The 16,696-nt window shown below is 42.5% G+C and overlaps 1 protein-coding gene across 5 annotated transcripts in view; it reads left to right on the top strand.

The window, feature by feature from the left end:
- Positions 1-13,112, top strand: part of arhgap12b (Rho GTPase activating protein 12b) — a 51,665-nt gene extending 38,553 nt beyond the window's left edge. For 2 of the 5 annotated variants that reach the window (XM_010740119.3, XM_027274241.1), the window contains exons 3-18: positions 1,377-1,649; positions 3,010-3,150; positions 3,260-3,340; positions 3,804-3,926; positions 5,236-5,310; positions 5,713-5,774; positions 5,854-5,935; positions 7,782-7,886; positions 7,985-8,083; positions 8,286-8,388; positions 8,481-8,600; positions 9,001-9,099; positions 9,683-9,760; positions 9,887-10,021; positions 10,126-10,231; positions 11,516-13,112. In XM_010740119.3, the coding sequence (XP_010738421.2) occupies positions 1,377-1,649; positions 3,010-3,150; positions 3,260-3,340; positions 3,804-3,926; positions 5,236-5,310; positions 5,713-5,774; positions 5,854-5,935; positions 7,782-7,886; positions 7,985-8,083; positions 8,286-8,388; positions 8,481-8,600; positions 9,001-9,099; positions 9,683-9,760; positions 9,887-10,021; positions 10,126-10,231; positions 11,516-11,690 (1,857 nt within the window). In that variant the 3' untranslated portion in view covers positions 11,691-13,112. The remainder of the gene's footprint in view (positions 1-1,376; positions 1,650-3,009; positions 3,151-3,259; positions 3,341-3,803; positions 3,927-5,235; positions 5,311-5,712; positions 5,775-5,853; positions 5,936-7,781; positions 7,887-7,984; positions 8,084-8,285; positions 8,389-8,480; positions 8,601-9,000; positions 9,100-9,682; positions 9,761-9,886; positions 10,022-10,125; positions 10,232-11,515) is intronic. The other 3 variants (XM_019252914.2, XM_019252915.2, XM_027274242.1) reach the window with 3 other exon arrangements.
- Positions 13,113-16,696: the final 3,584 nt, after the last annotated feature.

Below are 16,696 nucleotides of genomic sequence, written 5' to 3'. Positions count from 1 at the left end.
TGACCGGTTCAATCCCTGCAACATGCATCTTGTCCAAATACTGAATCTTGTTGCAGGACACATAGAACCAGAAGTATTTTCTTATCTATTAGTTTAGAGAGGAAATACATTATGCATGTCCAGCACAAAGTTTAAGCTCCATGTGAAGTCTCAGCTTCAGTCCTGCTTTTATGAACCCGGTCCTTCAACCTAAAGATTTGGAAAAAGATATGCATGCGTGCAAGATAAAATGGTTGCCACGGTGATAACTTGAGTTGTAAAATCATAGTGTTCTGATAAACCATCAGACTCCTGCTGCTGTATATCACTGTCACAGCCCCCTGTGCTGCTTCTGCAGCTCAAATGTTACTCATTAGGAAATAATGCCCTCCGTCATCCTCTCGGGTCTCTTCATCTCTGCCATGCTCTGCCTCTGCTGAGCCCGGTTACGTAACCTCATTCCCGTCTGCATCCCCCTCTGCCCTAGGCCTACAAACCTCCTCTTCCCAGTGGTCCAAAACATCTGTGGTACCAGTGTAAATACCAAGAGTCCCCCTGTGCTCTGAGCTCACAGTCCAGGCAGCACAGCTAACTAACTGACCATTCGTTAAAAGTTACATAATGTTGCTGTAAGAACTGGTGAGGAAAAAGAGTTATGTGACATTAGTTGTTCTCAATTGCGGCCATCCTTTAAAACATCGATTCATTTTCTTTGGCTTTTACTCACATACTTCTCATATTTTGTCGTCTCTGTCTCCCTCTTTCTTTCCTGCTTCCCATAAATCACTGAAATTTCTATTTTGAAGTGTTCTTGTGAGAGTGTGTGAGAGTTTAAAGTTTGCATGCTAATACCAGTAGCCCTTTAGGTTCATGGCATTTGTCTCTGTCCTCAGCGTAGAAACATGAATGATTATGTAACCGTGCTGCTGAATCCAGCTGGTTTGAGAACCTGATTAGAATCGGACTGATATGTTTTGAAATATCTGCGAGCCACATGTGGCGTCTGATCTGATCAGCAGCTGCATCCTGCCGTGCAGACCGTCAGAGGCTCATAACTCAGGACTCACCTTCATGCTCTGTGGAAGACACGTTGGGTTTATGCACAGCACGTGTGATTTTTGCAGCTCAATGTTCAAGTTTGTCGTTTTAACTTTAAACAGCTGAGCTTGTAACATTCCAGAGAGTACAGTGGACAGGGCCAACATTCCTACACATATTTAGGTCTCAGCAGACTCTGGAGTGATTTCAGGACTCCTGGTTTTTGAATTCCTGAAATATTGTAAAATTTTCAAAGCAGAAATCTGGAGTCTCTGGAGCAGTTATGGAACATCTGCTGAAAACAGTGAGAAGTAGAACACGTCTGACCTCCTCTCTCCTTTTCTTCTCTCTTCCACCAGACAACATCTCCTACAGGTCAGGGTCGGTCCGACTCGCCGGTCTACACCAACCTCCAGGAGCTGAAGATCTCTCAGTCCAGCCTGCCGCCCGTCCCCTCCAGCTCCCCTCTCCACATCTTGGGCGACTGGGAAACCCACAAAGATCTGAGTGGCAGGCATTTCTACTACAACCGTGCCACCGGAGAGCGCACCTGGAAGCCGCCACGCGCCAGGGACACGAGCAGCAGCACTAGCAGTATCCGAGGAGACAGCCAGGGCACAGCGGAGAGTGAGGTGAGGGACGCTTCAGCCAAATGACGCCATTTCTTCACGTAGTCTTGCATGGTACAACACTGTAATAGGCTGTGAGGCTGTGTGACATCTGTTTAAAAGCTTCTAGTTGAACAACATAAACAAAACATCAACTTTTGTCCTCCACAAACAAACAGCATTGATCACATGCTGAAACACAGGATTCAGTTTGTATGTAAGGAAATGTTGTGGAGGCTGTCTGGCAGTCAGACTGTGGTGAAGGTGGAGGACTTCTAAAATGTTGTTGTGGTTACTGAAGGTGAGGAAACAAGAGCGTCTTTGATAGGAGGAAGTTATAGTTTCCTGTTAGGTTGTAGTTTCCTTCCTAACTATCCAACACTGCCCCCATGTGCTTCTTTGGTTTATTGCAGTTTTATGTTGGGTAGTATGTAGTTAGCAAACGTTAATTTGATTGCTTTATGAATAATTAAAGCTGATTCCAGCTTCTCAAACATGACAATCAGCGGTTTTTCTGTTTAATATTACTGTGATTGGATGTTTTTGATATACAATTTTAGACAATAATTAAATATACAATAATAATAAAATAATACATGTCTTTGTATAAGCAACAGTTTAATGTTGTTTAAGTACAGTTTAATAATAATATCGTCCCAGTTGTCCTGTATTGAAAAATAAAATGCCATTGTGTCCTGTATTTTATGCTCATTCTACTCTAATATATACACTTCACTATTTCATGACACCTATCGAAGATGTATTACATCAGAATTTGCGGAAAAGAATGACAGGAAGTCTGTCACTCAATGCCATCATTGCCCTGGTTACGGAGACATGTTTTTGTTTTTGTCTCCAAATCCCCCCAGGTCAAGTCCTCCCATAAAAAGAAAGAAGCTGTCTAAATACAGACAGACTGTCAGTGGAACGAGTGTTAATAGAGTATTTTTTTGTCGCCTGTGGCGTCTGACCTGAAGCAACAATTTCTCACTCTGGAATAGGTTGATCTTTATTTTAATGCCTTCATCTACATCCAGAGAAGCTGCTCTGATCAGTCTGAGACTAAAAGATATATTTATTTACATAAATAAATGAGTTGTTCCGTCATCCACCATAGTGGTCTCTATGGTCTGCCAGGTTACTGCTTGGTTATTTCTGCGTTTATCTTATCACTTATGTATCATGTGTATGATTTGACAGAGCCAGACTAACTGTTTCCTGTCTTTGTAATGTTTCTGGCTAATCTAGCTGGCTGCAGGCTCTCACAGCTGAAGGAGAAGTTTAAAGGATCCTAAAATTTAAAAAATAAAAGTACTGCAATGTTTTCATGGAGCACCTAAATTGCATATGTTAAGCCCTCTGTCTCTCCTCCTGTCCTCCCCAGCCACTGTCCTCAGAGGAAAACTGTCACAGCACCCACTCGAGTCAGTCTGACAGCCAGTATGGGTCGCCCCCTAGAGGCTGGTCTGAGGAGCTGGATGAACATGGACACACACTCTACGTCTCTGAATACACACAGGAGAAGGTGCAGTCTATTGATTAACAATGAAACTTATCACATTTGTCAGGATTGTTTATCCTGCATGTTAAACAACATTGGATATGGAGTTATTGACCAGTGTTTGTGTTCGCAGTGGATCAAACATGTGGATGAACAAGGCCGGCCCTACTACTACAGCGCTGATGGATCCAGGTCAGAATGGGAACTGCCCAAGGTAAGAAGTACCTCTGAATATTAACCGTGCATGTGTTATTACACCATCTAAAGTGGAAATGGAAGATTCATCCTCTCATATTACATGATCTAACACTGCTGCCCAGTAACACACTTATGTGTGACTCCTCCTCCCCCATGCCATGTTTTCTTTGCCCTGATTGGTCCTAAGTAGATAAGGGGCTCACGCAGCGGCCAAGTTTGTGTTGAACTCTGGTTGTCATACTATTACAGGCTCTTTACCTGCTAATCCAGAGAGCTGGATCAGAATAGAACGGTCACAGTAGTGCACACATATTCAGTGGATTTTACTATGGACTGTTGAGGACCATGTGTGTGATGTAAGAGTCCCCCTGTCCAATGGTGCTGTGGAGAGTTAAACGAGAGGTATGGGAGTGGAGAGGAAAGAAACTAAAGGGTGAGCTAGAATATCTGAATGTCTAAACTCTCCTCTGTCTCTGCAGTACAACATCTCCCCTCAGTCAGGAGAGGCACCCAAGAGTCGCAGTCTGGAGAGGAAGCAGCAGGATCCCATCGTCCTCACCAAGTGGAGACACAGCACCTACGTCTTGGACCTAAATGACAAGGTAAGACACGGTTACAAAGACTGTTGGGTCTGGTTGCTGTGGTTGTTGCTGCAGGTTTTTCATGTGGTTAATCCCAGAGTACTAACGAGGCTCTCAGTTCAACAAAAGGCTTACAAAAGCAAAAGGTGGTGTGTTGTTCCAGAGAAAGGCACGTTTACTACATGTGTGAATGTTATCAGACAGCCAAAACTGTTTCTGCACAGATTCAGGTCGCAGGCTAACGTCCACACAGCAGGGTGATCCATTAGCAGACCTGAGGTCTTAAAGAGTCTGTAGTGATTTAGTTTTACACTCCTATAAAGTTGTGGGACTTACAAGACACAAAAAAAGAACCCAAGCTATTGTGATGTATCCAAAAACTTGTAGATATGCAAGTCTGCCATAACGTAAAGGAGTGAAATGTGGACTTTCCTTTTGAGAATGCATCTGCAAACTGTTGCCTCATTGGTTTGTGAGCAGGAGGCTCTGTGTCACAACCTGTGGTTTAAAAACCTCAACTGAGACATATATTTTGAATGAGCTGTTCACATTTCCAAAGAATGCTTCTATAAACTGATTAATATCGACATATCCCTCATTCAGAATATCCAAACGGTTTACAGACCAAATATATCAGTATGTGTTTAATGCTCCGTTTGAAGTGCCCCTTTAATTTCTAATTTCAGTCATCATACGCACTTTGAAGTCCTATTTGATTTAGTCTCTTGATGTATTTCATGGATCTGCATATGCGGTGCGTTTGAAAGTAAATGTTACTCAAAGTCTGATCTACATTTGAATTTAAACTCGACACCAGCCGGTCTCAGTGACACCAGTCAAACCTTAAACGTTTGGAGAGGAAGCTTGTGTAACTCTGTGGCCATTTCATTGCAGTTCCCTTTCAAACTCTGGCGGTTCACTCCTGACTCACACAAGGGGAGATTTCGTCTCTCTCTTTACCGTGATAAAGTTGGTACCACACAGAGCCCCTCCTCTCCGGGCTCCCTCTCTAATCAACAGATGATCCACTCTGATTCTCTGTCCTTGTTGAGTAGCTCTGGTAAAAAGACAATCGAAGCCACGTAAATCAAAGACGCCTGATTTATTATCGTGGACTAGATAAACAGGAAGGACTCAGCGTCTTGGATTGAATCCTAAATCCTAACTTTCCTTCCTTTCATCCTTCTCTTTTGATGACTAACACTAACATCCTCCACAGGTTGCTGATCCACTTTCTTCTCCTCACTAACCTCACACCGACTGTCTTCATGTATCTTGTAGTTAGCTGCTAGTTATTAGCAACTCATCATGTTGTGCCTCTTGTTATTAGGAGTGTGCTCCGGCGCCCAAGCAGAGCTCTCCAGACTCTGACTCCTGCCCCTCATCTCCTAAGCACCCCTCGACAGTTAGTATCCCAGCTTGCACTGCATTGCACCACACTTCTCATCATCCTGCTTTCACCTACAAACATCCTCTAAACTCTGCATTGCATTGGGTTTCTCTCATCAGCTGCATGCCACATCCCACAGCTAACCGCATCACATCTAACACCACGACAGAACAGTACCTACCCGCAGAGATGCAGCATTTTAGACACTTTGCAGCAGCATTCGAGCGCCATCTGCTGGTGATAGCTGCACACGACATCAAGCAGCTCAGCCAAATTCCAGTCAACATTGTCCCATTTGCTTCTCAAGCTTCAACGCACATATATGTGTGTATGTGTGTGTATGTGTGTGTGTGTGTGTGTGTTTGTGGATGTGTATGTGTGCATTGTAGCAGTTCTTAACTGTGTCTTCCTCCTCAGCCTTCAGAGAAGTGTGGAGTCCTCAATGTCACCAAAATCACAGAGAATGGAAAGAAAGTCAGGTAGGAATCTCCACGTGAAACTTTGCAGAATCCTGAGCTTTGTTGAAAGATGTCTGAAATGTTTTCTTTCGACATGCAGGAAGAACTGGACCTCCTCGTGGACTGTGCTGCAGGGATTCTCCCTGCTCTTTGCAAAGGGTCAGGGGGGCAGCACCAGCTGGGTACGTATCCCATCAGCCCCGAGAGGCTCGTGTTCTCCTCCTGTTTTTTTTTTTTTTTTTTAGCATTCCATTCATCTCCGCGTTGTTTCTCTCTTGCTGATTTCTGCAGTCATCTGTCTTCACTGCCACATGTGCTGTGAAGTTTGTCATCCTCTGCTTTTCTCCCTCTCCTCTCCTCTCCTCTCCCCTCCTCTCCTTCTTCCTGAAGTCTTACTACCGCAGTGGCTCCATCCCTGAGCTGCTCCTGACTCTCCTGAGCAGCTGGAAGCGCTCAGTGAAGCCCCGTCCTGCTGTCTCCTATGTGAACTGTAGGCCTGTGCAGGCTGCCGCTGTATGTCCCCTCTCTCTCTCTCTCTCTCTCTCGCTCTCTCTCTCTCTCTCTCTCTCTCTCTCTCTCTCTCTTTCTCTCTTTCTCTCTCTCTCTTTCTGCATGTGCATTGCTCCTCCTGCCTGTCTTCTATTTATTCCTCTACTCCTACTTCAGTGTGTGTGTGTGTGTGTGTGTGTGTGTGTGTGAAGCTTCATTTAGATGCACTAATCAATATTTTTACATTAACAGTGGATTAAATGACTTTGGATGATGTGGAAATGGTTGTAATAATGAACTCACCATGAATTGTCACCCAGCATTGCAGCAGTTTTCATCTTCTAGCTTATTGTTTTGGTTTTCAGCCCTAAACTTCACTGCTTTGGCTCTCATCAGCAGCAGCAAGCTCTGATAGACATATAAAGTGCACGACCTGCTCAGCAGCAAACAGCGCACAGACACAGTTAGTTTTTCCAGGAGTTGGTGAAGAACTAGAGAAGCGCATTGCGTTATTTTGTGAAATGAAAATATCACGTTATTTCGTGATAGGCATTTATCACGTTATTTCATGATATGGTGATATTTTCACGTTATAACGTAAAAAAACATCAAGTATGGTTTCACTTGAGATCAGATCAATAAGAAACGATGCAACCTCAAGAGTGTCGGATTCATTCTTTCTTCGGTACAACCCCATGTTCTTCAAAATCCTTCGGAGAGTACGCATACTGATAACAATGTCATCTACAGTGCTCAACAACTGTAGTATGTCACCATGTCAAACCAAGATTAAATGCGCTTCAGTAAAGAACAAAACAGAGCTAAAAGGAGATTAATATTGGACTTACTTTCATCAAATGGACACAACTGTGAATGTGCATGTGTAAACAGGCAGTTGGCTAACATGTTCACAACAACAACTTTATAAGGTGATAATGTATGTTAGTAATGTGTTTACAGCTTGTTTCACTTCCCTCATGTGGCAAATAAATCAGTTAATGCAGATTTAAGTTGGATTTAAGGATGAACTGGAACGCATCAAAAGGTTGTAAAGTAGAATTTCACTGAGCAAGAAAACATGTAAAATATAAAATCTCTACGGTTGAGAGATAACTGGACTCAAACCAGAGATGATCCTGTCTTTGTAAACTGGTCTGAAGTCAGAATTAATGACATGAGACAGTTATAGTGAGGGTGAAACACAAGCAGCTGTTATTATTTATCATTGTAGAGATTTATCACCAAAATGTTCATGCCTATGAATCTTAAAAGAATCTAACCAGGAACATTGTCTGTTCATTAATATACACATGATGTAAATAACAACTAACAGTGTTTTATACTAAAGATGTGTGTTTACATGAAGAGTTCCAAAGTAACTTTCAGCATTTGAGGATATGACATGCTCCATAAAGCAGATTTAGTGTTTGTGCTTTTAAAACTACAGAGGACAGAAAGTCACACAAAAAACAACAGCGTGTCCTCGTTATATTATCTGTGTGTCAGACATGGAGTCTCATACAGTTTCCCTGATTCCAGAAGTTTGGGAGCAACCAGTCGAAGCCCGAGTTCACCATTGATCTGCGAGGAGGATCGGTGGAGTGGGCCTCCAAGGACAAGTCGAGCAAGAAACACGTCATCGAGGTATTAGAACTGCTGTCAGGTTTCACTGTAGATCAACCTGTGTACATTTTAACGTGGTGTTTTTTGGTGAAAGGTGACGTTGACTTTTCCTCCCTCAGCTGAAGACTCGTCAAGGGACGGAGCTGCTGATCCAGTCAGAGATCGACAGCGTCATCAACGATTGGTACCGGGCTCTCACAGAGACCATCAACACACATGTGAGTTTTTATCTTTGCGTCTTCAGTCCAAAGCAGACTGAGAGCTGAATATGAACGAGCTACAGTCACACAGTCTAAATCAAATGCTTCAAACATCATTGAGTAAAAGGAGTTAGAGCTGACTTAAATCTCAATGCATTTCGCCCTTTGTGTGTGTGTGTGTGTGTGTGTGTGTGTGTGTGTGTGTGTCCGTCCTCTTCAGGCCTGGGAGTCAGATGAGGCCATTGAGGAAGACATGCCTGAGTCTCCAGGAGCTGAGAAACAGGACAAGGAGAAAGACCACCGGGACTCTAAGAAGAACAGAGGTGCAAGTCAGCTGATGTCAACACAACATGCTCTATACATAATTATTGTTAGCGTTTACACTCCTTACCTACTTGTCTTTTGTCTTTCTCAGTGATGAAGACTTCTGTGAGTATGGACTCATCAGACCAGAAGAAAACCAGGATGAAGCTCAAGAAGTTCCTGATTCGTCGACCCACCTATCAGGCTGTCCGAGACAAAGGCTACATCAAAGGTTTTTACCACACTCTAACTCCAATTTGGCCACCGCTGACAGTGCTGGAACAGAATCTGCAATGTGAAGCCAAGATGTAAATGTCTTCATTGGCTGCAACAATAAGACCCGACTATTGAATCTTATAGAGAAATTAGCTTTTTACTTTTACTTGATTTACGACCTCAGTAAACAGATTCCTCCTGAGTTTATGGTCTCCATCTCTAGTTTGAAGTCTTCTTTCACACAGCATGGTGTTTATTTAGTAAATTATGGTCTCATTTAGAGTAAAACAGATGATAAAGGTTAGGGTAGTAGGACTGCTCTGTGACTGAAAGTGATACATGCCGCTCTTTGAACATGCTGTTTGAACATGTTCGCGCTGACAGTTACAAACCAGTGTGTGTTTGATTGTTCACAGATCAGGTGTTTGGCTGCAGTCTGACCAGTCTGTGCCAGCGGGAAACAACATCGGTGCCCAACTTTGTCAAAATGTGCATCGACCACGTGGAGAACACAGGTACGAGCAGAGCAGCGCCAATCTGACCACATCGCAGCTCTCAGCACTTTTGTTGATTTGAGTCGTTCTGTGCAAAGCATTATCATTTAAACACACATCTGTAAGTAATCAACATCTTCGGTTCAGCTGTAAGTTCACTCTAGCTGGCTGTTCATTCCAGCACAAATCCCCACAGTTCGAAACAAAGTGTTTTAAGTGATCTGCAACGGTCTTCAACCTGATTATTCTGTTCTTTCAGGAACCTTTGGACCAGTAAATAACATGCTGTGTAACCAGCTGAGTTGTAGTCAGTGAGGGGAGTGATTCAGTGACACTGATGATTCAGTACAATCCCTTCAGCTTGAGGAAACAGTGATTCATTCCAACCTCTGTTCTATATTACACAGGCCACAGGTGAATCCATTCAGCTCAGTCAGATCCACAGTAGTTCAAATCAGAGGTCCAAAGACAATACTTCACATTTTCTGTACCTTTAACTGAAGAAGGAAATAAAAATTGTATCAGTCGTCCTTTGTTGGTGCTGTTCCTCTGAGCTCAGCTTGTCTGGCCCACAGTAAACCCTCCTCTCATCCTCCTCCTGCAGGTCTCAATGTGGACGGCTTATACAGAGTGAGTGGGAACCTTGCCGTGATCCAGAAGCTCCGCTTTGCTGTGAATCATGGTACGACTAACAGAGCACCAACATGCCTAAAACACCAGCTGCTTTATATTGACACGTGTTGACATTTGTGGGACATGTACTGAGCTCACAGCACACCTGTCTCTCTTGGCTTCTCTCCTTCATCAGATGAGAAGGTGGAACTGAATGACAGCAAGTGGGAGGACATCCACGTCACCACCGGAGCCCTCAAGATGTTCTTCAGGGAGCTTCCTGAGCCTCTCTTCTCATACGGATCCTTCAATGACTTTGTCAATGCCATCAGTGAGTAACTACCGTTTAGAGTACATGTTTGTTACTAGTTTGGCCACAAGATGGTGCTCTGCTCACGCGTGTTCTCTGACCTGAGGTCTGTTTCTCTGCTGCAGAATGCTCCGACTACAAGCAGCGGGTGAATTCAATCAAAGACTTAATCAAGAAGTTGCCAAAACCCAACCACGACACAATGCAAGTCCTCTTCAAACACCTGCGCAGGTACTGCTCCCTCACACTGTTATTAATCTCTTTGATGTACACAACGCTCTTTTAGATTTTTTTTTCTCATAAATGATGATGATGATTATCTCTTAAGACTGATATTCACGTTTTAACATTTAGCCTTGATACCACACTGAAATGTTTTGTAGCACCAAATTATGAAAGAAGTTGAAAGCTGTCACTGAATATTAAATCAGAATGTTTGGTGTGTTTATGAGTAATCTGATATTTCCCTTTTTTTTAACTCTATTTTATTTAAAGATCTGTATTTAACTCTGATATAGTTTGACATATATTTCGTTGAACTATTGACCTCAATTAAATATTATATTCAATTATATTAAATATAAATGGCACCAACTATAATATAATATTTCTCTGGAGGAGCCAGAAACCTGTATCTATCTAAATATAAATATATATAAAGTGTAAAGTCATTATTGAACACTATAAAAGAAGTTGGACAGCAACAACCTTACAGTAAATACTCAGTTTAGGTTCAGCCTAACTGATCGTCTATCGATCTTTTCCGGAACATGTGATTATTCTTCTGATTTGGCCACCACATGCTTCCTGAGAGCGCCTGAGCTCTCAAGCACCCACGCATGCACGACCTGCGTCTGCTCTGCTCCGACTGCTCTGACACTTGGGTCATAAATGACACTCGCTGGAGTATCTCACTGTATTTATATTAGCTCCTGTTTACCTTTCCTCTGACTGATCAGCCTGTGGGCAAACAAACTACAGCCAGGTTTAGCGTTCATTCTCAGCCCACTGGAGGCAGTGGTAATATCATATGTTCACAATGACATTTGCCTAGGTTTCCAATTTGCATTTATATGGCGCTGTGTTTGCTGTAATTCAGTACCTATGAAGTGGTGTTTCTTGAGGAAATTTATAGCGTGACATTCAGTGTATGGAGGTCTATCAGCAGGCGGATTTAATCTTCTTTTTTCCTCCCTTCCATGAATATGTTATTGTTTTGTGCATCTGCATGCAAGGATGTAGATTCTATTTAAAAAGGCTATTATGCTCTAGCCCCAAGCGCTCAGTAGTGTTACAGCGTGTGTCGTGAGGCTTTCCTCAGCGCTCGGTTTCGAGCCCTAAAGATGTGTGTAAAGATCGTTATGTTGTTTTTCTAGATGAAACCCTGAAGCTGCACTAAAAGCAAAGGTTGTCAAACAAATATACGCGCTCACCTAAAGCTACTTCTGACACATTACATCTTTAAATCTCCTCATGTGTTTTTTTTTTTTTTTTAACCCCTCTCTCCCCCCGCAGGGTGATCGAACACGGAGAGGCCAACCGCATGACCACCCAGAGCGTGGCCATCGTATTTGGACCCACTCTGCTGAGGCCCGAGACCGAAACGGGCAACATCGCGGTCCACATGGTCTACCAGAACCAGATAGTGGAGCTCATACTGCTCGAGTACGAAAGCATCTTCGGCAGGTAGAGGTGCCTGCTCACAAGAGGATTCAGGCCTTTTCAAACACGGGCTTCTTTTCCTTTTTCCCCTCTTTTCTTTGAGCTGAACATTGCTGTGGACCAAGCAGGTGGGAGAAAAAAACCCAAAATACATTCATTAACAGGGCAGGTTACGAAAGTGTTGCACTTACAGAAGTTTTGGAGATGAGTTAAAAAAAAGGTGTACAGACCTCACGCTTTTTCAGTTGCCATTCCTGCTTGCGAGTAGCAGGGCCGGACAATGGACAGTGTTTGAGAGTGATGACGTGTGGACATCCTTGTGATTTTGGTGGATTTAAGTATTCAGGTGTTTTCACATACACTGGATCCCTGTGGCCAGTATTTCAAACTTCAAAGCGGAATCGGTGTAAGCCGCGGTTATGGGCTACCTTATGAGCCTGACCGGCGAGCTCATTCCTTCAGCGAGGGGATGAGCTGAATCTGAACTGGATAGGTTTTGTGCGTCGTGGAGCGTCGTCTGTGATGTATCAGCCGTGTGTGGAAAAAAAAAAAAAAAAATCAGTGTTATATCTTTTGGCACTTGGATCAACTGGAGTTACAGATCGTGTCCCCAACTTCCCACAGTCCCTCTTACCTTAACGACACCATCTTACCCCCGCCCCCTCCCTCACCCACCAACTCCCCCTTTAAACCAGTGTTAAGCATTAACCCTGTGACATAAGCGTCCTGTGACTTGAATGATTGTGTGTGTGTGTGTGTGTGTGTGTGTGTGTGTGTGTGTGAATTAACCTAAATGGAATAAAACCTGAGCAGAAGTGTCCTCGTCTTGCCACCGTGTACAAACTGCGTGTCGTGTCGTCTTACGTGCTTTGGTAAAGTTTCCGTTAAGCTGCCGTGGGGGGGTTTGGGCATCATCTGTGCTCCTCTGTGAACTTCAGTGTTTGTTTCTTCAGTGGCAGGAAACATCACCGAGGTGCCAGTGTTACTGGAAGACAACTAAGTGGATTTCTGGGAACTGCAGTGTTACCAATTTTTACATAAATTGTCTCTGACTGGCTTGACGACCCCTCTCTTCAGCTAAGCTAAAATTCAAGTATTTGGAGAAGGGAAACGGTACAGAGGATATTTCAGAGGTTGACCTATGGGTGTTAGAATGCAAAAAGAGCCTTTAAAAAAAACGTTCAGAGCATATGTACAGTGACAGAAACTAGTCGTTACAATGTGTTATAGTGACAGGTATGTATGCTTTGATGGTGAACTAGTGAAAGATGATTTTTGATTTTGTACATTTCAATTAAAACATGACAATACACAGATTGTGGAAAAAAAAACAACAACAAACATGATCGACTGTTACTTTTGTTTGAAGGTGTATCTGGAGTGTTTGCGCATGGTCAGCTGCACATTTTGAATGTAATTTTCAGGCTAACTGCTGTTTGTGAAATTGCTATGTCTAATAAAAAAGACAAACTAAATGTTGGGACTGAAGTGTGTGTTCTTTCTGTAAACGTTCTTAGTGGACGAAGACGACAAAGACAGAAAGGTGAGTCTGCTGTTTAACCTTCAATCAACTCTAATGCTTCACCTTTCACTCGGCTTTAATTACAGAATTGAATTAATCTACTCAACCGATATCCTGCTTATTGAATTGAGTGATTAAGCTTTCATGTCTCAATCAATTATATTCCTACCTGTTAATTATGAAATGAACTGCAGTATATTTCTGGAGATTTCTCAAATGCAGCACAACCTCTGCCGCTCGCCTTCCATTAATCTGATTTCTCCGTTCTTCGAAGGCATTTTTGTCATTACTCCTCAGGTCAAACTTGGCTGCAGACCTGAAGGGTGTGGATTAATTGATGTCTAATTAGGTAATTGCCACGGTGCCAGTTTTGATTAAGAAGCATGAGGCGGAGCGAGTGCTGAGCAAAGCTGCTTGCTGCAGGCGGCACTGAGCAAAAGTCTTCATTTAGTGTTCCCTTTATTTTTACTGCAGGGTGTGTGTGTGTATCTGTGTCAGGTTATCTGATTATAAAATGTATGGAAGCCCATTTCTGCCAAACAAAAGGGGATTAACAAATAAGAATTAATTAAAAGTAAGACTTGAAAAATTAAAAATGCTCATGTTTGGTCAAAAATAGTAAAATGTATGACCTTTTAAGGCACAATGTTGAAAAGATGATAGTTTTGACTTATTGTGTCATAATTGAACACATCACATTATTTCGATTTTAAAATATGTTAATTGTGACTGAGTTTCTCAGTATTTATCAGGAAAAAGCTGTATTCATTTTGCCAGATGTGTCTGAGGACTGACACGTTCAATATTTAAGTGTGTGAGATTCTTCACTCTGTGTAAGGATGTTTGAATTAGTCATTGTTTTTTATTTTTGTTATTCTTAACTTTTCATATCTGTCCATGTTTTAAGATATCCATTTAGCCAATATAATGGAGATAAATGTGATCTTTTTTTGTGGAGATACCAATATTTTTTAGATTATCTTTAAAATTTATCGACTTACTTAGAAACTGTTACTGATAACCCAAAAAACACTGTAGTTTTCTGATGAAGTCCAGCTGTTAAAACTTGAAATGTGCTACAGTGAACTGAGCATGTTGATGTGATGGTGTAATTCTGGAATTTACCTTTTTTTTTTGAAGCAACATTTCGCAGAAATTTTTCAGTTTGAGTTACGGTTTCAATATGACTGGTATATATGGACAGCTGTGCACATGTTTTTGTTATGTACTTATGATCAAAAACTAGCCAGCCCAGCTAACAAACTGAGCTAATATTGGCTAACAGCAGCTACATTTTGCAGCAGGTTGTTTAAGTGTCCATCAGGGAGGATGATGTGCAGCATCAGAGGGAAAACCACAATAAAATATGATTCAGTTTCATCAAAATCAGTAAGATAGCTGGTGGTGTGTGACATAGCACTAAGTTACATAGCTCAAGAACAGGCATACAGGGCACAGAATGAAAAAGACAGACACCATTTACTTGATTACACATCAATGTAACATCAAAATTAATTCAAATCTGTCATTCTATGGTGGAAAAGTTACACAATGATCCTTTAAAAACTGCACACGTCTTGCACTTGTCTGCATGATCAAAGCACTTGCAAGATCTTAGCAAAATTATGATCTCTTGTTTCATATTTTGCGATATCCGTTTTGTCTGATTTATCTCATAAATAATTGTAACTTTGTGTACATCAAATAGAACTGAAGAAGTCATAAATTCTAGGTGTGTTACAAAGCATTGCTACTCTGCAGGATTCTTTTGTTCATCAACAATGAAAAAGTTTAGCGTACATTAACAAGACGGAAGAGGTTTGCTTTTCTTATAATTACTATAAAGGTTTCGACTATGTAACTTATATTGTTGGCCAATATTCACTTTCCAATAATATTTTACTTTTGTCATTGACTTCTCTAGAATAGAAGTTTTCTTCCAGTCTCCAGGTTTGTTTTATGTGTATTCACCACCACATGTGCCCTCCTCCCTCCTCTGATCAGAACCAGTCCTCTTTGAAGTCAGATTGAACCCCCTCCTTCTCTTGCCCACGTGTTAATTTACTACCACAGGTCTGACTTACACCTCAGCTCTGGCTCTGTTTTGACAGGACAGACCACCTTGGATTCGACAAACGTGTGAGAGGTAGGTAGCTCTGAATCATGTGCCCCGTTGGAAACCACAGGCCGTTAAAACAGAGACGCCGAGGGGAGGTCCCCCAGTATTTCCAAATGAGAAAACAATTAGATCATTTCTATAATTCATGGGTGCGACCACAGCTCAGGCCCGGGGAGGCTTTGAGTGTTTGAAGTGCTCCATATGCTTGTGGTGGATTTCAGGCCTGATCTGTTCAGTGCTGGCCCGGCCTGCTCCGTGGAGGCTGAGGTGTGGGCAGGTAATGTGAACAAGCCATTATGGAGCATAAAAGATTTATGCGCGTTCAGCGCTTCCCCCTGCTTCATTTGCAGGTGGGCTGACGGCAAAGTGGCTGGACGAGGAACAAAATGGTTAGGAGTTTTTGCCACTCTGTGGTAAAGACCCCTGTACTTTACCCTGCACTGCTTTTTACTCTCAGCTCAGTGAGCAAATGTCTGCTTATCCAAGAGATGGTGCTGTTAGTTTGTGATTATGAAACAATTTTCATGCGCAAACGGTATTTAGGAAGACATCATAAATCCTGTGGTAACTTTTTCTGACTGCTGTTTGGTGCTGAGCAGGTGGTGCGCAGTCAGTTTGTCAGAGCTGTTTTGGTGAAAACATCTGAGGCTGCAAATGAGACACAAGAGCAGCGAGACTGAACGAAACAGTCGAGCTGCAGGCTGTAAAAGCCGAGCAGTTAGCCAAAAGATCCTAAAACACTCTGTATGGCTGAGGAGAGCGGCAGAATTGGATAATAATTCTCCATGGGTTTACAGCAAGTGAAACTTTTCACGGTATACATCGTCATTTGATCCATTGTTAATATAAAAATATTAATTAGTGCCGCTTTAGGCAAAGTTTAAATCATATTACGTTGTTAATGTTTATATAGAGGCAGTAAAACCTGATATTTCTGCTCGAGATGTTTATGTGTGCATGTGAGAAGTTACATTTCATGGACACATTAACTGTTTTTACAGCCTAATGTACAGCTTTAGCACCTACAGGACCTCCACCCACCTCCAGTCTAAACAACTGCTCTGACAGGATGAATGTTCCTCCAGCTCCTGTGCATCCATCTAACCCACCTCAAGGCCCTTTGTTACACTCGTTGCCGGAGTGATGTTGTGGCTGCAGCACGGCACTGACCTTCTGTCGTTGGTCTCTGACGGCAGCTGGGCCCCACCTTAGTCCCCATGTTCACTTAGCAGGCCTGATGTGCCATCAGCCTTGAGGCAACAGATGCAAGAGCCATATTTACAGAGGGCCCTCGTGGTTCAGCTGAGCTGTTGTGACTCACTGTGGGTCAACGTGTGAGTGTTGTTATGATCCATCACATAGATTTAAAGTGTTCTGTGCTACCACAACATTT

The sequence above is a fragment of the Larimichthys crocea genome, chromosome XXIII (genome assembly GCF_000972845.2).
Source record: "Larimichthys crocea isolate SSNF chromosome XXIII, L_crocea_2.0, whole genome shotgun sequence".
In the NCBI taxonomy this organism is placed as follows: domain Eukaryota; kingdom Metazoa; phylum Chordata; class Actinopteri; family Sciaenidae; genus Larimichthys; species Larimichthys crocea.
This window is presented reverse-complemented; position numbering and strand designations above follow the sequence as displayed.